Source organism: Parasteatoda tepidariorum, chromosome 11 (assembly GCF_982258835.1).
Source record: "Parasteatoda tepidariorum strain Cologne lab strain chromosome 11, Ptep-v5.0, whole genome shotgun sequence".
In the NCBI taxonomy this organism is placed as follows: Eukaryota; Metazoa; Arthropoda; class Arachnida; order Araneae; family Theridiidae; genus Parasteatoda; species Parasteatoda tepidariorum.
The window spans coordinates 80,615,556-80,638,843 of NC_141765.1; the positions used below are offsets into that span (position 1 = coordinate 80,615,556).

At 28.7% G+C, this 23,288-nt stretch overlaps 1 protein-coding gene across 2 annotated transcripts in view; it reads right to left on the reverse strand.

Moving 5' to 3' along the window:
- Window positions 1-22,648, reverse strand: part of brun (trafficking protein particle complex subunit brun) — an 80,100-nt gene extending 57,452 nt beyond the window's left edge. The window contains exons 1-5 of one of the 2 annotated variants that reach the window (XM_016073546.3): window positions 22,511-22,648; window positions 22,170-22,283; window positions 11,354-11,542; window positions 6,716-7,433; window positions 1,734-1,996 (exon numbers count right to left, since the gene is read on the reverse strand). In XM_016073546.3, the coding sequence (XP_015929032.1) occupies window positions 1,734-1,996; window positions 6,716-7,433; window positions 11,354-11,542; window positions 22,170-22,239 (1,240 nt within the window). In that variant the 5' untranslated portion in view covers window positions 22,240-22,283; window positions 22,511-22,648. The remainder of the gene's footprint in view (window positions 1-1,733; window positions 1,997-6,715; window positions 7,434-11,353; window positions 11,543-22,169; window positions 22,284-22,510) is intronic. The other variant, XM_071187804.2, reaches the window with a different exon arrangement.
- Window positions 22,649-23,288: the final 640 nt, after the last annotated feature.

Below are 23,288 nucleotides of genomic sequence, written 5' to 3' on the forward strand. Positions count from 1 at the left end.
CCTGCTTAAAATTGTGCAATTATGATACTGTAGTCATTTATACTTATTTTATAGGTTAAAAATGTAAAAGAAATTTTAAAAAAAACAAAATTGGCAACAAAAAAATTCTGGTTGCAAAATGTGTTGGAAAAATTGCTAATCATTCATATTTTTTCCTATTTTGTTTGTCCTTAAGCAGAATCTTTTAGTCTTAAGCAGCATTCTTTACACTTGCTTTGCATGCCATATCATTTTTCTTTCCTTCTGAACTTATAGTAGAGGGTTTAATATTGTTTTCATTATGTTGTATCTGCTAGTAGAGCTGAGTAGTTAACAAACTATTTGCTCTTTTTGCCACTTTAACTACCATCATAGTTCATTATTTTTATTTCAGATTTTTTTTCACTGAATTTATTGAAGAGATCGAATATGATAATTATAAGACAGGCTTTTGAATGCCCTATATTCAGTCACTCAAAAAATTGTTATGAAAGTAAACTACCTGCTGCAATTAAATAACAAATTTGCATCAATTTGACCTAGGTAGTTCAACAAAAAAAAAAATTTTTTTTCTTGCAGCAAAAACTGTTCATACTTTTATTTCTAAACAACTTATATAAAAAAGAATTAACATCTCAATAACAATTCAAGTGAGTGAGAGGTTAGGAAAAAAGCTATTTTTCTTCAGATTAAAATAGAACTTTTGTAAAAAAAAAAAATTAAAAAAAAGTTTAACAAAAATCATATAAATGATGAAGTCTATATATGATATTTATAATGATTATGGCAAATTTTTTTTAAATTTAAACCAGGATAATTCTTTTAATCAGTTGAACTGTAGTTGGAATATCATTTGGATGATTGATCATCACTGATACAAAGTTTTTTTTTTCTTTCTGTTTTATAAAAAAAAAATTCTGAATTGAAATTTCTCAGCACATCACAGACAACATTTTTAATTTTTTTTAAAAAATTCAAATATCCTTCAATTGATTTTAAAGTGCAAAAAAATCTAAAAGTGCTTAAAAGTGAAGAAAAAAAATACATGCGTAAAAAGGCTATCTCACATTGGTTACTATTGAAGACAAAAATTCAAAACCTAAAACCTAGAACTCAATACAGTGACGGCCAAAAGGAGGAGAAAATAACCAAAGAAATGGGAATCATATTTAATTGTGGTCGATTTAAAGTAAACAAAATTTATCTGACACGAGTATACAATGAATCTTTCGGTGCATATTTAGAGCCTGTGCTAAGTATTTAAAATTATTAGCCTAAATTATCCAAATATTAAAAGTATTGGCCAATTTTAGAAAGTCTTTGCCAAATGCAAATTTTAACAATTTTTTATATTTATTGTTCTTTCCAGAGGAAAAAATCATTCACCAAAACAAAACTTTATTTGCCAAATTTACAATTTTATCGCATTTGGCGAGTGGCAAAGGCTTAGTGCGGGCCCTGCATATTTATTGTTACAAGGCAACACTGATAATTGAATATGTGCTTGAATCTTTCAAAATTAACAAAAATGAGTAAATATTCATATTACTAAGAATATTGATTTGTTTCATTTAAAAAGTATTAAAAAATGTTATGTTTAAAAAAAACATATGAAAATTAACATGAAAAAATATGAACTAAGATTCCATGCTGTTATAGTAGAAAAATTAAAGAAGCTGATAAAACTTAAATTATAAATAAAATTATTTAAAAGTTTTTCCTTCTATCAAAATATAATTTAGTGGAAAACTTACTTTTCTTTGACCTAGAATCACCAATTCCAAAAGGAAGAGATGATATTCTTTTAAAATCTTTGTTAGAAGGTGGAAACATCATTATCATGGAAGCAGCACACTGTCCTTCATAAGCTGATGCAAGCCACAGCCAATCTTGACCAGATTTCAAATATTCAACTGATGAAATATAATGAGCAAATGCTTCAGAAGGCAAACCGGATTGTAAAGCTAAGTCACCAATGTGTTTTTTCATTCTACCTAAGCACCTTTTTTTATACAGCCTAAAAACAAAACAATTTTTCTGATTTCTTGAACAAAAAAAATTTGAAAATCTTGTAATAAACTTCTTAATAAAATGATAAAAGAAATAATAATAAAATAATCTTGTGATAAAATGATATTAGTATACAGGAAAAATAAAGTTTTCATAAAAAAAATTTTTTTTATTAAATTGCAGTTAAATTTTGCACTTAAATAAAAACAAATTGGGTACGGTACAATACAAGGGTTCTGCAATAATTACCCTTTAAGTTTTACCAGCTTTAATTTTTATTTCCTCAAATCTATGTAAAACAGAGCTGACTCACTACAGTGCATCACATATCCAAAAAGTAAGTTACGTATTAATGAATTTCCTATATATAGGATGCAGATTTTTCAATATCAATGTTAAGATTGAAATACTGTAGAAATAATGTAACAAGCACAAACAAGTTAGTAAGACAAAGAGTTTTTGTTGCTACAGTCTATGCTAGAGGTGCACAACCTGCTCTCGACGCGCAGTTCACGGCAGCACCTGAATAAAATAAAAAACTATAGTTTTTTTCCTTTGAAAAGAAATCAAACATTTCGAATTACACATTTAAGCTTTTTATGTTCCCAATATTAAACAAAGTAGTGTTTTACATATTTTCTCTGAGATTATTGCTACAAATTACCATTTTATTTTAAAAATCCCAATTTTTTTTAATACATTATTACGATATATAAATTTAAAATATTAGTAATCGCTGTATATGTGCCGGATATCTCAGCTTATTATTTGCACTAGCTCTTTGTTATTTTTGCTACAGATATGAATGTGGTTTTTAAAATTGTGAGAATTGTAGTAAGTTTTGACTTATTTCAAGTTTTGAATCATGTATTCAAAGTAACTTGCAAACTTCATCACAAATTAAAATGACTTTTGGCTATTTTTTTGCAGTTATTGTTACCAATTTCCAAATGATTTTTCAAATTTTAATTTCGCACAATATTAAAACGAACTGTGAGTATCGAATTGCGCATTCATATAACCAGTTCTGTTTGCTATTCCATAGATTTAATGTTTTTTTTAATACACATTAGTACATCTAAGACATTCATTTCAACATAGTGGCTGTAATTTTTTTTCTCATTTATGAGGAAATCACTTCACAAATAAGTGCTAGGCATTTTCAAAATTAAATGCTCCAATTAAAAATAATTCATTTGATAGTAAAAGTTTCAAAGAAATTATTTTATCACTGCTCTTTTGAAAATAAAAATTAGCATGACGTCTGATATACAGACAGATGCCTTCTTAATCTTGGTGAATTTCTTTTGGTACATCGAGTTTAAAAATCATACTTTTCTTATTAGAAAATTTTATTCTCTTTTTATGTGAGCAGTTTTTTTTTTTTTAGTGATTTGTTTTGCAATAAAATATGTGGTATTCACATTCTCATTGATTTTTTTCTTTATTTAGATTTCAGTTTTCTGGGCATAATTTATTTAAATAAAATGGTAGGTAACAATGTTTGGTTTGACATTATTTTATCAGTTTAACTCCTTTTTTAGTATAGCCAGCTTTTATCCAAATTTGTCCATTCATATTTTTTAAGCATTTCAGTAACTTTAGATCAAAATTTGAATTACAGCATGAATAACATAATGTAAGAAATGATAGGAATAAAAACGACAGGATAAAAATGATAGGAGAAAAAAAATTACTAATCCCAGTTGACCACCTGCTTAGCAATGCACTACAAATGATCATATTACACAGGTTTCACTGTTCGAACTTCTAAGTTTGTACAAATATCAATCCATACTAATTTAATAACTGCTTTAACTACAGGATAAGCTAAATCACGCACACAATAAAATATTGAAATCTGTGACTTTTTGGAATGTAGGGGCAAATAAGATTTGTTGAAGTATTTCAATAAGATTTTAAGAAGAGTTCAACAGAAACATTTCGCTAGTGAATTAAAACAATTAAAGGTACCTCAACCAATTAAAGCTAACAGCAAAATTATAACTTCAAATCAGTTCATAGGTGACAATAGTATAGTGAGGGTCGGAATAGACTAAGGAATTTTAATCCTGCTGAAAATGTGAAATATCCAATAATCTACCTAATGATCATCAAATTACTAAATTCAAAATTAACTTTTATCATGAAATTTATTTGCACGGTAGTTTTCAATATTATAATCTTCAATAAGGCAGACATATTGCATAATAAATGCCAAAGATAATATAACAAAGTTCTCACTCAATTTTAAAAAAAAAAAATTCCCTGACTTCAGGTATTTCAGGAAAATTTCAATACAAATTCAAACCACATTTTATATAAACTATGCCATTTTTCATCAGAAAACTTTAATTGTTTTTTATTTGTAATGTCAAGTATTAGATTTTGCAAGCAAAAAAAAATCATCATTGAATGAATATGAATACATGGAAAAGTTTCACCAAAATGTGGAATACTCACACAATAATTGCATTAGATGCTAAAATTATTTAAATCAAATCTCAACAGCTGATTAATAATACTGACAATCTTAAGACTGGTTATTTTAAGGTATGATGAGGGTATTTTCTAGGTTTTTGTAAAATAAAAATGCAACTTTCCCTGACTATTTCTTACTTTTTAGAGTCTAAATAAAATTCACTGACAATTCCAGGTTTTCCCTGCTCTCCCTGACCTATAGGAGCCCTGATATAAGATGCTGATGGAAATGTGTTAAGTCTTGCAGTTCTAAATGAATGACCAATCTACCTAGTCCAAGAATCTCCCTGCCAAGAACAATTTCTAAAGTTGTTATAGATTTTACTGGCCTGTCTCTAACAGAATGAGAAAGAGAAGAACATGTTTAACCAACTAAGAGCTATATTGATTTGGTTTACAATGAAAGCAATTCCTTTAGAAATTTGCCTATAATTTATTGACTGAAATATCCATCACTTTTCTACAAAGAATTAAAGCCAGAAGAGGGAAAACAGCAGAGGTTTATAGTGATGATGAGATAATTAAGGCCTACAAAATTTGTAAATCATAATTATTGTAATAATTGAAGAAAATCCTGCAGAAATCTTGAGACAAATTTAAGGATTATGCAATCTCAAAAAGTATACAATGATTTTATTATTCTCTTGCCATTTCACATGAAAATCTGCCATCAAGTTCATAAAATTCTATCTAAAAAGAACAATGAGTACAAGAGTATTTCACTTTGATCAATTAAATTGAGGTTTATTCATCCTATTCATTCTACCTCAACAGACCCTTCAGATTTAACAACCTTTACACAAAGTCATTTTTTTGTAAGCTGCCACTCATCAGAGATCTTAAAACCTAATTTGATGAAAGAAAAACTATCATCTCTTAGGTGGCTGCACATGCAGCAGTTAATGCAAAGCTTTTGGAAAAGGTAGTTCAATGACTATCGTTCTAATTTGGAAGCAAGAGATAAATGGCATCTGATTCTATTCAAAGATAATAATTTACCCTTATTAAAATAGAAACTTGCTAAAGTTCTTGAAGTTCCTCCTGATCTAGAATAATCAGCGAGAGTTGTTACACTAAAGACCTCTAATAATGTGCTAAAACATGAAACTGCTATTAAATAACACATAATGAAGACTTAGATAACTTTTAATATTCATTTCAAGCAAAATGCATTTAATTAGCTATTATAGCATTATTTACCTTACAAAATATCTACTGATATTGAAGTTATTAATGATTTAAATTGATTGCATATATTCAACATTGATATTTGTATTAATTTTTGTTTAATGTTGATTTTATGTAGGAAGCATACATACAAGTGCATATAATTTCTAATTATTCTCTTACTTTTGCTTAAATTTAGTTAATATTTCTAATCAATGATAGCCTTTGTAAACTTTTAGAATTGGTTATAAGTTTAAATTTTCAAATCAATTAATATTGCTTAAACTTAATGGATTCTTGTAACTGTATATGTTAAAATAATAATCTTTCAAGAGCTATGTGCAGAAATATATTTCTTAGTTAATAAGAGAGTTAGTTATATTCCATATGGTTATCATGGTATGGTATCATACTTTTTATAATTCACTTACATATAATTAATTTATATATAATTAAGCTATATATAATTAATTTATATATAATGCATTTATATATAATTCATTTATATATAACTTATATAAATGCAATGGTGTGGTCAAAATCATTTTAAATTAAATTTAAAACTCCAAGAAATAAATCGAAAGCAAAAATTTCAAACAAAATGTATGAAAGTTGGAAGCTATGGTGATGCCAAACATAATCCTGTGATATTCAACTATATAAGTGTTCCAGAATTTATGATGGTTTTGAACGTCTGGCTATGTTTACATAGTTTCAAAGCAATACTTTTATTTTATATTTGGAATAGATAGCAATACCTGTTTCTTATAAATCTTTATGTGTTGTTTTGTGATTAAACTTTTCATGTTTGTTTTAATAATCTTTTGTTTCATTTGAATTAGATAATTCGCTTAAGACACAGTCACCAACTCATTTTCTAGCATGGCTTATAATTTTTAAAAAAATATAACAGCAAACCATTTACAACCATTTTTTGATTCTGAAATGAATCTGTTGATTCAGTTTAAATTAAGTAGGTACATTATATTTTATTTTTGCTCACAAATTCAAACATTGAAAAACTAACACAGATTTTACATAAAATTTTTTACAAAATTTTAAATTATAAAAATCGTACCTTGTATCAGTGTCGATTCCAACAAAATTCTTTTTTTCAAAAGGTGTAGTCAGAAGTGGTATTTTTTCCTGTTTTTCAAATGAGCGATTTAAGCGTTTAGATTCAAGAATCCAATAAATTGAGTTAATAAATTCTTTTACATCCTGTTTTAATTGATCACAGCTATCAGTACCAGGATAAATAATACAATGAATACTATTTGAATTAGAGGTGGATGGAATTATTAGTTTTTCTGAGCCAGATGGAGATGTATCTAAATCTATATTGTGGGAAGGGCTTACAGGGGAGTCACTAGACAAGCGATTTAAATCTATCTCACTATCATTGAGTTGAAAGTTTTCAGTAATACCATCACCAACATTTGGCAAAGAACAAAAATCTGGAGAATCATTTAATGAAGAAAATAACTCATTGCTGTTTTCATGTCCATCATGATTTGGAGAGTTTCTATTAAATAAACTATCATCATCTCCCAAATGACTTTTTGGCACAGGTTCAACATTATCCCTAAATACTACATGCTTCGAGTTATCTAAAACAGGAGTACATTCTGGAGATGGTACATCATCTTCTGGTGGCCCATTAAGTTCTGAAGGAGAAACACTATCAGTTCTGAATATGAAACATCGTGAGTCAAACACTGAATTACTGTACTCATCAAGGAGTGCACTGTGTTCTTTGGAAAGGTCATCAACATTAGATTCTGGATTGCCTTTACCTGGAATATTAACTATAATTACTTGTCAGCAACTCTTTATTTTAAAAAAAATTGCCTCAATATAAGACATGCCAACATTTAGGAAAGTCTATCATTTGCAATGGAATAAACACAAAATACTTCCTTTTAGTCCAAAATAAAATTCTTCAATTTCAAGTACGTAATCAAAATATTTTTTTTTACACAACACAAAAATAAAGAATTTACTAAAACAAATTATACAATTAGAAACTTTAAAATAATTTTAAACTTTCCTTTCATAACCCAGAACAATATTAAATTCTGTTTATTCATGAAGTTTTCATTCAAAGTATTTTTCATCCAATTAAAAAATAACCAGGGTGTGTTGATTTAAATTATGATTTATTACTTTAAAATTAATAATCTTATATTAAAATGATTTGAAAATATGAACTGAATAATTGATGATTTCTGAGGAAATTATTATTCAAATTATGAATTAATATATTATGATTTAATAAATTTAAATCATAATTTCATTGAATTTGATGATTTTCAGAGTTCATTTTTCTTTTAAAAAAAAATCCATAAAAATCATTGTCCAGCGTTAAATTTTAACTTCAATTTAATAAAGACATGCATTTTCATTATAATAACATTTTTGACTAGCTCATACCAAAAAAATTTTCATAAATAATGAAGTTCTATAAGAATAAATTTACAATAATGTTTAATTTTCGACTTCCTGTAAAGTTCACAGAGCGAGAGCCTCATTGTTTCATTTTTAAAAACTCCGTGAAAATAAAGCTCGCTTTGATACGGTGTATGCGACTGGTTAGGCTTACCACACAGCACTATTTGACCTAACACGTGCTACCTATTCATAAAAGACAGCTGGCAGAAAAGTTCCTCTTTTGCTTAGATTGCAACAGAACAGGGCTTGCATGGTACTAGCACCTCTTCTACCACCTCCATTAAGGAACAAGCAACTGACACTCCTTTTCTCCTACAGCGTTTCGGGATCCCGTCATGCTCTCGAGAAAAACGTTCTTCTTACAAACTGGGTGGGAAGCGAATTCTTCTATGTCATAATAGCAATCTGCGGAATGGTTCCATTGCAAGTTGAAATGCATAATTCACCCAGGGTTTATCGTTTTTTAAAGGGATACAGAAACAAAATTTTTAAAGGCAGAGAGGAGAATCTTAAAACTTATTTTTGTTAAAAATATTTTGTGAAACTACCGTTTTTCCTAAAGTTGAAATTGTGAAAGTACCGCTAATCGGTTTTAAATTTGCCTTGGACAGACCCTTGTAGCCTGAAATATATTTTCATTAAACACTTTTAATAATATTTCAATTATAATTATATTGATAAAATTTGACTTATTATAATCTTAAATTCTTAAAGTACCTTTAAAATAACAAAAAGGAAATTGATTTAAATAAGAAAAAAAATATGATATAAATCAAATTTTTTTGATTTATTCTTTTAAAAAAGTCCAAAAAAAATTATGAAAACTATAAATTGTGATGTTTTGGATACCATTATAACAACTTGATTGATTGAACAAGAGAAACTTTCAAAAACAGCAATGATTTTAACACATTGCAAATTTTGTTATGGTTTTCAAATCTGGAAGCATTTACTGAAATAAAGCAGTAGCATAATTAGGTGTTCAATAACAAAATTAGTGAATAAAGCTTCAGCTTTAACAACACTTAATCATAATGTTTCACAATATATCAGGGTTTTTTTTATATATCCATCGTTGAACAGTCGACCCAATTTTTGGGTTTACGACTACTAATGTTCAAATCCGTAGCCTTGTCATTTTGAACCAATCCAGAAAACAGGAAACTCCTGAATCAGTACCCCTAGAGGTACTGATTTGTTATGAGAACATGGACTTTGCGACTCAACAGATTCAACCATAACTTAAAGAGGAGTCTTCAGTCAGCCTGGGATCGATCCCACGAATTCTTGGACATAGGCCCAGTGCCCTACCAACCAGGCTATCTCGGCCTCAATATATCAGTTTCATTTTATTTTATAACCGCGGCTGAACAGCCGACCCAATTTTGGGTTTACGACTACTAATTTTCAACTCTGGAACCTTGTAATTTTGAACCAACCCAGAAGATGAGGAAACTCCGGTATCAGTACCCTCGAGGTATGATTTGTCATGGAAACATGGAGGACTTTGTGACTTGACAGATTTGACGTGCACCAGTCACCATTACTACACGAGGAGTCTTCGGCCGGCCTGGGATCGAACCCATGAGCTCTTGGACATGGGCCCAGTGCCCTAGCAACCAGGATATCCCGGTCCTCAATACTCAATATATAAATTTTTTTTTTGTTTTTTTTTTATATCCGTCGCTGAATAGCCGACCCAATTTTGGGTTTACGACTACTAATTTTCAACTCTGTAGCCTTGTAATTTTGAACCAATTCAGAAGACAATAAAACTCCTGGATCAGTACCCCCAGAGGTATGATTTGTTATGGGAACATGGAGGACTTTGTGACCCGACCGATTTAACGTGCATCAGCCACCATTTACTACACAGGGAGTCTTCGGCCGGCAGGCATCGAACCCACGAACTCTTAAAATGATGCTTAATGTTCACAGTACTCTCCATTCTGCTGGTAATTATAACTTTTTCTACATGCACAAAAGCAAAAATGAGAGAAATTTGCATTTAATGTTACAATTTCATGTGTTAAACATTTGCTGTTGAATAAGGTATATTAAGGCATTTTTCCGGATAACAAATTATACAACAGTAATATCTTGTGATTTGAAGTTGAAAGCTTATATCAACTTCTTCAAGCTTATTTTCCCAATCTTAAAATTTTGTAATGGAATAGCCATCTTAAAAAAATTCATTAAATGGAACATAGAAATAAAAAATAAAGTTCAACAATTATTTGTGTTTAAGAAAAAAACAATGCTAACTATTGTAGTTTCTTTTTTGCATTGCACTAACTAATATGTGCTCAATTTTTTTTTAAATTTAAAAATAGAAAAAACATTGTTAAGCTCTTGATATAGCAAACAATAATGTTGACAAATCAAAATGGTCAAAAATCTAGCATGATAGTCATGAAATCATAATGCATATGAAGTTTTTTAATGATATATTTAAGACATTCAACTACTAACTAAATGTATATAAATACAGACAAATAAATAAGTACTAATATACAAATACATAACTGACAATAATTATTACAACTGTGGTACCAATTTCTCCAAGAATGATTTTGAACTTACAAATGATAAGAGGAAAGCAATATAGTTATTATTGGTGTTCATAATATAAAACTCATTTAATGTATAAATTTATGCAATGGTGTAATACATTTAGTCTCATTAAAATTATTAAAAAAATCAACATTTAGCTAGTCAGTCTTTAACACTCCAAATGATGAGCCTCAGGGTAAAAAATGTTTGGGATTCCTTCTGTTAGGCACTACCCTTCTATTGATCAACATGAAGGAAGCTGGTTTTTTGATACAATGAAACTTGTTGCTGAAAGTTCAGAAAAGCAACAACTAATGCTCAGAAGGTGATTTCGTGTTCTTAAAATGTGAACAATCATATGAAAAAGTATAACTGCGGGCTAAAGAAAAATGTTTCATTTTATATTCACATTTTTTTTAGATTTATCTTATTAAGTTTTATTTTATTAAGAACTGTCATCATCCTAAGAAATGTTTAATTAAATTCAATTAAATCAAAAATATAGTAAAATTATATTGTTTTATTTTTTATCTTGCAGTAAAGAAGATCTTATAATGCAAACCTAGAAATGTGATTGCAATGTAATTGTAATATAAATAATTAAAGAGTGAATGGAAAAAAATTCATAAAAACTCAAAAAAGTCAATTAAAAAGGCATAAAAAATAAATAAGAAAACATTTTAATTAATTTAAATAAATTCTTCATTCATACCTATGGATATAAGGCCAACAACCTTTCGATATGTTTGAAAATCACCCCATTCATTGTTTTTTGAAGAATAATTATTCTCATACCTTAGCCAAATGCAACGCTGAACTCCAGATTCTCGAATTTTTATATACTGGACTTGTTTGATTTTTTCAAAAATCTTATGAAAGGATTTTTTGCTAATTTGGTCACCTGAAAAAAAAATAATAAATAACTCTGCTATGCAAAATGGTTTCATTAATTTAAATCAACTGATTCTTTTTTAAAAAAATATTTGACTAAAACAAAATAATTTTAAAAAATTAGTTTAAAAAAATTGTTTCTTAAAAAATTTACAAGCATTTTAGCATTAAAAAATAGTTTAATTTTTCAATTAGTTTTAAAGTTTTCCAATTTATTCAAGATATACTGTTGCACTTTAAAGTTTCAATAAGAAAAATTTTATAAATAATGTGTAATAAATTAGAGCATATTTGCATTAACATTTTAAAACTCTTTTAATGCTTTTTGATTCATTAGAAAGCAAACAAAGTAAAAAGTGAAAGTTTAATGCAAATTTTGTGCATACACACAATTGTAAAAAGTAGTTACAAAATGAGTTTTCTCTTTAAAAAATTATAATAAATAAAAAAAAATCTTGATGGGGAATAAAAAGTTTTACCAATTCTTTATGTTAAAACGTCAAATTTAATTTTAAATCTTAAAGTTTCTACAATGCTAAAAGAAAATCATCCTAATGTAGCATTTAAAAAGAAAACTGTCCAGATACATAATGTCAAAAATGTATAGAAACAGTTAAATATCCTGAAAGATAAACATGGATCAAATATCTAAAAATATACTTGTAAAATAACTACAAAAGATGCATTCAATGATACTACTTGGGAGGGGGGAGGGGACACCTTCAAAATATTAAATAGAAGTCCTTTATTTTACCATTGCAGACTTTGATTTTCAAGAAAAAAATTCCCAATTTATTAAACAGGTGTTAAGTTTTTATCAATAGAGGGTACTATAATTGCAAAATGAAGATGGCATGAAGATTATTTGAAATAGAGATATCCTGTTAGACTAAAAGTAAATGAAAATATACTAGTTTGATAATCTGACAAACATATCCAATCCCACCAAAATTGACTACATCCCTACATCTTATGGCGACTTTCAGGGGGGGCCTAGTTTGGGAGAGAGATGTACGATTAAATTTTTGACGAAACCCATCTATCGGCAACATTCACAATAAAAATATGCCTTTTAAATCAAAAATAACTTATGGTGTACAATCAGTGGATTAATTTTAGTACTCACAATCGAGTTTTAAAGATTGAATAGTAAGAATAATACAAATATAACCAAATAAGAAATGAATAAAAAAACTGAGGAAATACTATTGAATTTTGTAAAATTTTAGACATTACAATTCCTCAATCATTGAATTCCTTGTTTATATCATTTTAAATTATAATTAACATCAAAAAACCTTAAGTTAACTAAATGATACCATTTTAAAATTAAAATTTTATTAAAAAACATTCCAGCATTCTGGTTAGTCATTATGAAAGACATCAGATATTTTGTTATTTTATGTATGTTATAAATATAAATTAATTTAATTAATTAAGCTTTAAAAAGCTTAATTAATAGAATGAATGTCTAACTCTATTATTTTCTGATCAAATCAAAATTTATTCAAAACATTTGTCAAAACCAACTTTAAAAATAAGTGGATTTGTTAAGGTAATAGGGTAAGATTTTATAGGTACCTAAGTAGATAGAGAATCCTGAAATAAATATTGCTTTAAAAATTTAAACAACAAAGTATATGACAATAACAAATCATAAGAAATTTCTGCAAAATAAAAAAATTTAAATATTTATGCAATTATATTTTGCCTGAATTTTCAGAAACTGGTATTCCATGTCAGACTATCAAAATCTAATGGTATTATTCAGAAAATAACATAATAAAAGGAAGAAAATTAAAAAAGAAAAAAAATATATTTAAGCAGTTTATTTTTAATTTTAAAAATTAAAACTTATTATATCTATATTATATTTCACAATAAATTAGACAGCAATCTAGACCAGTAGTCAGCAACACTTTTTCAAGTGGGTCATTGTTCAAAAATACTTTTTATATTACTTCTATTTCAGATCATACATTTTCTTAGAAAATATATGGATATCAATATAGCATTAAAAGAAAATAGCATTTAAGCAATACATTTACAAGGGTCTGTATAGAAGAGATTTAGGTCCGTTAACGGACCCTTCACAAAATAACTTTCATAAAAACGGTCCCTTCACAAAATATTTTAACTTAAAAACAGATCCTTCACAAAATAATTTATCTTTTAATCGGACCCTTCACAAGAGACACTCAATAGACATTTGCGTATTATTGTAAATGGGCTGGGAAAATCGACTGATGCTGAGTGTTCAGCTATTATGGATATTTTCAAATCTACTGGCAATCGACGTATATTGCTCTAATATTTTGTTAATCATGTTTTTCTGCTTTAATTCTAAGGCTAAAAAGTCAAAAAAAAAAATTATACATTTAATATGTTGTATTCTAAAAGAATATTTCTACTTCTACAAGCATCGTGTATACATTCTTATTGATATCAAATTATTTTTTTTTTTGTAAATAAATAATTGAGCAATTTATTATTCATAAAATTAGTTGATAAAATATTATGTAAATAAAAATAAACTAATGTCAATTTTTAAAAAAAATATATTATAAATTTAAGAATTGTTTAAGTTTACTTAATGTGTAACACATTAGAAGTGATACATAACTAAGATGTGTTATTTACAATATGTCAATTGAAATTAAATATGTGAGTGATTTTGCTTCCAGTATTCGCACAAAATGAATATTCTGTGTAGTGCAGTATAGGCTAAATACCAAATATTTGTATGTTGCATCTCTAATTTAGTAGCAATAGCTGTTTGTTTTTGAAATTTTAATTTTTTTAATTGTAATTTTACACATTGAGCATAATCTTGTATTCATTTATGATTTAAAAACTCGTTGAATAAATTTTTTGCAATAACAGGACCCTATTTGCACAAATTCACAAAACAGAACCCTGGTTGAAAGAATGTAACTTAACGCTTATTTTATATTCACAAATTACGAGTAATTTTTTTCACAATTTTACAAAAACAGGACTTTTCACAAAATGTCTGGACAGACCCCTGATTTATATAAATAACACATAAATAAATACTATATTAGACTTACTACTTTCTTCTAATAACATTGATAATCACACATCAGTTTAACTGGCTGATATCTCAAGGTCAACTAATGAAACATAAGGCACTTTGAAATAGGTTTAGCACATGTTTTATACTTGCATGAGTTGCAGAATAATAGAATTTCATCATTTTGCAACACTTTACAATATTAACACACTGGGTACTTTCAATTTGGACATGGATATAACCAACAATAGCTGGCTATCGAAAATACCAGGTGATCGCCAAGTTGAAAAATGAAATGTATAAACAAAAACTTCAAATCACTTGTTTTTTCAGCAGTTGTGCTATGAATTATTAAAATCATAGATTTGCCTTTCATAACATATGGAAATATTTATAAATAAATGCAGTTTCACTCTTTATGCAAAGACATTTCATGTTCTTTAAACTATACCATTTACTACAGTGGACAAAATTTGTCACATAACTGATCACCTTGATAAAGTAAAAGAACTGATCTATTTTATGAATCTTTGCCCTAAAACTCTTTATGCAAAGTAATAATAAAATAAACCAAACATCAATCATTGGTGAATCTTTAAAAGAAAATACAGTCAGAATAAGGGCAAGAAAAATTTGTTACCAAAGATGGGAAGAGATACAGTATATTCAACTGAACACGAATCTGAATATTCCAATTTTTCAGACTTGAAACAATGCAGATCTTGCAAGACATGTGCACGTGAAATTTTGCTAGATTTTAAATCATGTTCTTGCCGGTACACAGAATTATTTAAAACCTGCAAACATCTATTGGTGATACCCTTAACAGAAGTAAGTTGTGTAATAGTTTCTTGAAATTATGATTTGTTAAAATTCAACTTAGGTTGAAAGTTAATGTCTCAAAGCATCAATCTTACTAAATTTTGTTGACTCTGAAATAATAATTGATAAACTTTGTGAATCTAGGTTAGAGATGAGACATTTGCTTATGTCATAATTATTATTATATATTGTAAAAAATAATAATCTTTTTTACTTAAATATTGTGATGGTTTTATATAAGTACACTCATGCACTTTTTTCCTAAACCATCTCCTGGCATCCTCAATGCCCCAGCACAGACCTGCTCTATTTTAAATGATTTAATCATGTTGTCATTCTCTGGGAAGGATAGCTACGAAGTCTTTTTCTTTTTATACCGCCAGATGGCGTTCTTTTTAAATTTGTATGTGTTTGTTTGCTTTTTGTTAATAAAACTTTACTTTCTGTCTGAATCTCGATCCACGGACTACAGTTGGCAGCATGGCTGTGGTTTTGAAAATTATGACGCAGTAAAAACTTTCACTTAGTTTCGCCGTGCTTTACATCGTTTGGATTCCAAAATCAAAATGAACAGGGATCTGCCGAGTATCCCACTGCTGAACAGTGAGAACTTTTATCAATGGCGTATTAAAGTCAAGGCTTTGCTGACATTAAAGAAAATTGCAAATGTGCTAACTGAAGAAGCCCCCGTTGATCCAAAGTTGCGGGAACAATGGACATTAAACAATGATGACGCAGTTGCATACATACAACTATCGCTTTCTGATGACCAAAGTCTTCAGTTCGCAAACGAAACTAACGCAAAAATTCTATGGGAAAAAATTCAAAGCACATTTACTGGTAAAACAGAAGATCGAAAAATCGATGCAAGTAACGAAATAAAAAATCTTGAAATGAAAGAAAATGAAAATGTGTCAGACTATATTGCAAGATCACGAGGACTTAAAACGAAATGTTCATCACTTGGACTGGAAATTTCTGAAAGAGAACTTGTTTACTATACTGTTAGAGGTTTGCGAGGAAAATTCGCAAAAATTAAAGAAATCCTGAAAACCCAACGTGAAAAACAAATGGATGAGATTATAGAAATACTGCGGGAGGAAGAGAACAGCTTATCAAAATTAAAAAATGAAATTCCTAAGCGAACAGAAGCATTCGGAGTAAAATATAAATATGAAAATAGAAGCAGGAAGAAATGTTTCATCTGCCATAAAACGAATCACCTGGCTAAAGACTGCTATTTCCGAAACAAGAACGAGGGAAATCAAAACCAAACATCTCAAGAAAAAAGAACATTTTCGAACTATAAATCGGGCATGAACAAAAACAATAACGCTCATTGTGCATTTGAAAATCAAGATAAACATTCTAGCGAAAATTTTGCACTTACCGCAGAACAAGAACAACACCAAATAAATTCTAAAGCTACCGGTAAAAACAAAACTGTTTTTATTTTGGATTCTGGTGCTACTTCACACATGGTAAAAGATTTAAACTTTTTTGAAAACATTAATCATGTTAATGGGATAATACAATTAGCAGGTAAGAAATCAAATTTAATTTCTAAAGGAATTGGCATTGTAAAAGCTACAACAACAGTTGATAATTGCAGTAAAAATCTAACAATATATGATGTAATATATGTACCAGATTTACGAAACAATTTAATTTCAGTATCTAAATTAATTGATAAAGGTTATAAAATTAAATCTAATGGTAATGATATTTTGATTTTAACTAATGATAATCGCAGTGTTTTAAAAGCTGTAAAAGTTAACAATCGTTTTGAAATTTTAATGGAACCGTGTAGTAACATTTCACCTAAATTTATTGATTATAATGATGTAAACAATTCTGAGTTAGAATGTAATGAAGTAAGTAATCTGGATACTTATAATATTTGGCATAAAAGACTATGTCATTTAAATCCACAATACATGGTTAAAATGCAAAATGTTATAGGCATAAATTTTAAAGATTTTGAAAATTATCATTGTGAATCTTGTGATATAAGTAAAGTAACTCATAAGAGTCATCCATCAGTTAATATTGCACAAAGTAATTCTGTATTAGAGTTAATTCATGCGGACCTTGCAGGCCCTATAAATTGTGATTCATTAGGAAATTCAAAATATTTTTTAGTACTAGTGGATGATTTTTCTGGGATGTACTTTTCTTATTTTTTAAAGCATAAAAATGATGTATTTGAAATGTTTTGTATGTTTAAAGAAAGATATGAAAATTTAATGAATAAGAAAATCAAAAGATTCAGAACAGATAATGGTCTAGAATTTGTCAATAACGAGATTGATAGTTTTCTAGAAAAATACGGAATCATACATGAAAAAACAGTACCGTATAATCCTTCGTCAAATGGACGTGCTGAGCGAGCCATAAGAGTATTAGTAGAAAGGGCGAGAACATTATTATATGAAAGTGAATTACCATTAAAATTCTGGGCTGAAGCAATAAATTTTAGCACTCACATTTCTAATCTAACACCGCGTAAAAATAAACAAAATCTTCCGATTGAAATATGGTCAGGAAAAGAACCTAAACTTAACTACTTAAAAGTATTTGGATGCGTCGTTTATTTTCATATACCTAAACAATTCCGAAATAAATTTGATGTTCCGGGAAAACGTGGGATTTTCGTCGGTTATTCTAGAGAAAGGCGCGCGTATAGAATATATGATGTCGATAAAAATATTGTAATTGAAGAGCGATCTGTTAAATTTAACGAATCATTAAGTGGAAGTAAATTTCTAACAAACAAAAATGAATGTAGCATATGGGACATTGAGGATTTGACCCAGTTTAATATAACTCTACCACAGATCGAAACTGAAACCCAAAACTCCCCTCCAACTGAATCAAGAAGTGAACATTCTTTTTCTCATAAATCTTCTCAAGAAAGTGCTGATTCACAAAATGAAAATAATCAAAATACTCGTGCATTAAGACGTTCTGAAAGAATTAAAAATAAAATATCCGCAAACGCGAACTTAGCCTTGAAAGGATCATCTATTCCTCAAAATTATGACCAGGCGATAAATAGTAATAAATATTCCGAGTGGAAAACCGCAATGGAAAACGAACTTCTTTCGATGGAGAAACATAAGGTTTTTGAATTAATTGAGAGGCCTAAGAAGGATAAAATAATAAAAAGTAAATGGGTGTATACAATTAAAAATGACGATAATAAACAAAATAATAACAAAATTTACAAAGCGCGACTGGTTGCAGCAGGGTTTAATCAAATTAAAAATGTTGATTATTCTGAATCATATTCACCTGTGGTAAATATTGAATCATTCAGGTTATTAATTGCTTTATCAGCAAAATTGGATTTATTTGTTAAATTTTTTGACATTAAAACTGCATATTTATATGGTGATATTGATGAAACTCTGTATATGGAAATACCTCCAGGCTTTGAAGATAAATATGGTAAAAATAAAGTGTGTAAATTAAATAAAAGTATTTATGGTCTACCTCAATCTGGTAGAAATTGGCATATAAAGTTAAAAAATGAACTTAAAAAGATTGGTCTCACTCAACTTGCATCTGACAATTGCGTATTTACTAAAATTAATGATAATGATTTTTTCGCAATTTGTGTATACGTAGATGATTTGGCAATATTTTCTAATAATTCGAAATTATACAAGGAAATTATTTCAAAACTTAATCAAACATTTGAATTAAAAGAAACAACTAATAATTCAAAATTTTTAGGCATTGAGATTTCACGAAAAGAAAACGGAATTGGTCTATCTCAAACTCATTACATTGAATCTTTAATGAAAAAATATGGTTTGGAAAATTGCAAGAAAACAAATATTCCCATAACTAAAGGTGAAGATAGATGTTTTAATCCTACTGATGATTTAGTAGATCAGACTGATTATCAGGAAATCGTCGGTGAACTTTTATATTTAGCAAATAGAACCCGACCTGATATTGCTTTTGTAACTAGTTATTTATCACAATTTAATAAACGTCCAGAAAAAAGGCATTATGTTTTGGCTAAAAGGGTTTTGAAATATTTGAACGGTTCAAAAGATAGAATCTTGTTTTATAGTAGAGAATTTGGTTTTTTAAACTGTAGTGCGGATGCAAGTTGGGGCAATGCAGAAGGAGGAAAATCTTTTTCAGGTTGTGTAATTATGATAGGTAATTCTCTTATAACATGGAAAAGTAGAAAACAAAGATGTGTGGGACTATCAACATGTGAAGCTGAATTATTTGCTGCAGCTGACACAGCTCGAGAACTTACGTGGATAATAAATATGTTAAATGAAATGAACTGTAAAAAATTTATTGATGCTCCTGTTACTATGTTTTCTGATAGCCAAGCAGCTATTGACTGGTTGAACAATGGTAAATCTTCTAACAAAACCAGGCATGTAAATCTTAAATTTCATTTTGTAAGAGATATGATTGAAGATAAAATTTTAAAAACTGTTTATAAGAATACGAATGATAATATTTCTGATTTTTTAACTAAAGCTGTAACTTTTGAGAAGTTAAATTTTTCATTGGAAAAAATAAGTTTAATTTGAAATTTATGTTAAGATAATTAATATTTTATATGTATATTGTTATATGTGTTAAAAAGTAAAATCCTTCTCGCAGGGGGAGATTGTTGTCATTCCCTGGGAAGGATAGCTACGAAGTCTTTTTCTTTTTATACCGCCAGATGGCGTTCTTTTTAAATTTGTACGTGTTTGTTTGCTTTTTGTTAATAAAACTTTACTTTCTGTCTGAATCTTGATCCACGGACTACAAATCAGAATTCCACATTTTAAAGATAGCTTTTTTAGCAGCTTTTAATACTGATTTCCAAATGATCTCTAAAATTGACTTTTTTAAGTATTATATTACTATGGCACACAAATTTCCACATTTTAATTCTATTTTAAAAATGATTTAATTTTTTTTCAGCATGAGTTGGAAAATCATCTGGATGTTTTGAGAATATACTGTATATTTTTGTAGTCACTTTGATTATAGTTTCAAGATACACAATTTCACAATAACAAAAAAAATGCTTAAAATATTCTATTTTATAAGTATGATTGTGGTAAGCATAAAAGAAAGATATTTATTTCAATTCTGAGGATAATGTCTATGGGGCACCTTAGGACTAATGTCTCACTTTTAGAAATTAGGGATATTTTCCTATTGGTATCCGTCCTTGCCTACTATTATAGCAAAATAACTTTTTTAAAAAAATGTATCAGTTTTGTCAGTTTCCTCATACTGGTCTTTACCAGTGATTTTTTTTTTTTACTTATTTTCTTTAGTTTCTCACAAGACGCAAGCCAGAGGTCGCTACAGTGGAAAGTCGTGTATCCGGAATCGGTGGGACTTCCGGGAGTCCGAATACTAGATTTTTCCGTAGAATAGACCCGCAAGGTAAACAAAGTTTAAAACGATCTAAATCTATGAAGCAAAAACTAAATAAATATTATTTTTCGGGCAATAATGTTTTAGTATTACAATTATATCTAATCAATCAAAAACAAAATATTAGGAAAAAAATAATTATTGCTTAAAATATAGAAAACTAAAAAAATTTGACAATTATGAAAATATTTATTGCTCTCTCTGCCATTTTGAACTAGAATGATTAAAGCAAGAAGGGGAAATTCCCGTCATTCATTATGGTGGGTAGGTAAAGAAGAAAAATTCATTTCCTCCTTATTTGTCATTCAAGTTGAGGGCGGGGAAATGACAAATTATTTTTTTCTCTCTGATCATTGGCTATCAATCAAGCATGAAGGCCTGGCATGCTGATTGGGTTCTCTTTATTTTTTCTTATGTGACTGAAAGTGACTCCTATTCCACGTTGACGTTTACTGTGCTTACTCTTTTTCACAGTATTTCTTCTTTCCCTAACACTCTAATAAAAAGGTTCCATGAAATGTTTCTTTTACTAGCTAGCTGCATAGGAAAGAAGGGGGAGGGGAATCAGTTATGTTCTTTTTAAAACAAATCTCCCTCCTTTCCCGCATTCCAGAGGAGGAGCATTACTAACGGTCACCCGACAGTCTTGGTAGATCTTCTCTTCCTCTTTCTGGTGATTTATGGGTTCAATGCATAAATAACTTGAAGCTAGAAAAGGAAAAAACGTGTTTGTTTTATTTGAGAGGGGAAGATGAAGAGATGTCTGCTTATTTTGATTGTTAAAAAGTGTCCGGGAAATCAAACCTCCCGGCAAAGAGACATCCAGATATGGGACATTACACTATATAATTTGTCGATTATTTTGGTATAGGCACAAATTGAGAAATATTCCCTATAAAATTCTTGAAAGAAAAAATTCTGCACTTTCTACTGAAAATCAATCTTTTATTATACGCTCACAAAATTGAATTAAAGGAAAATATATCAATCTTCAGATATGAAGATATAGTTTAATGATATAAAATTCAGGTATACTAGCCAAAACAACACAGATTAGTATAGCTAGACATTATGATACAAAAACTAATAGAGTATTGATTTTTAAAAAAAAAGAGAGAAAATCACAAAACGTCTCAAAGTAATAAAACCTAAATTTATTTTCTAAGTAAAATAAATTCCCTTGGAAAGCCTTAAAAATTCAAGGCCTCTCTTACTAAGAAAATTTTAGTCTTTTAAAAATTATACGTAACTGTTACATGCAAAACGATAGCACAAAGTTCATAAGTAGCAGAGGAGTTCATCATGAGAAGAAATAAACTTTCTTTGGATCGGCATAAAAATGAATTTTGTTCTCTTGAAGAAGGCTTACCTATTTGTTTGACCACGACAAGTAGAGTTCTGTGGTCCTCTGCACATAGTTTATATTCAGGAATACTCATATTTATCTCAAAGGTAATTCATACTGGAATGATAAAATAAAATCCTATAAAAGAAATAATTTTTCTTCAATTAAAAAACAATTAAATTATAATAAAATTATGTTGATCAAAATAACCTCAATAATTAACTTAAAATTAAATAAATAGATTATTCATGTGAAACAAAACAGAACTAAAGAGATCGTTCATTAATACGATCTTAAAACACTAAAATCAAATAAAAAAGTAAGACATATATAAATTTAGCTATCAAATATTTTTTTAATTTTACTTTTCTGAACATGACCAAAATGACTAGACGCTGATGAATATCACATTAGATTGTACTGACAAATGTGCTTAATGTCTTTAAAAGGCATATTAATAATAAACAAACACAACATATGACTAGTCTTATTGTTGCCAACCTACATTAAAATAAAGCTACGGAAATTTAAAAATAAAAATTCTTAGAGCATTGTCACTGCATGCGACTCGCATATGCTATCACATATCCATGTCATTTACGCATGCGTGAGTAGTATGTGATTCTCACTGAAAGAAAATTTTTCGCATTCAAACGAGAACCTGATTTAGAAAATTATCCATACCAACCATATTATCTAACATCCCGATTTCCCATGGGTCCTAAAGACTCCATCCGATTTCCTATGCAAACCATTCTTTTTGGAAAAAAACTTTGCCATCAGTTTCTCGTTTGTGTTGTTTCTAAACATTCACACCCAAGTCAATCGCATACTGTGTGAATGCTCTTTTAGTGAACTCTTTCCTTGCTCTTTTAGTAAACTCTTTCCTTTTAGTGAACTCTTTCCTTGCGTCTCATTATGACGTCACTTTTCTTCACCTAGGGAAAACCTGCAAACACTCTCTTTCGGACCGATTTTGCTAACGAATTACGATTTTCCTACAAACTGAAGTAGTCCTACGTCACTTCTTAACACTTCCCCTAACAGTTTCCCTGGGCCGGTGGAATGATTGGATAACACCTGTAACGCCGGATAACAGGGCGTCAAACGATACCTAAATTTAATGTTCTCGAAATTATTCAT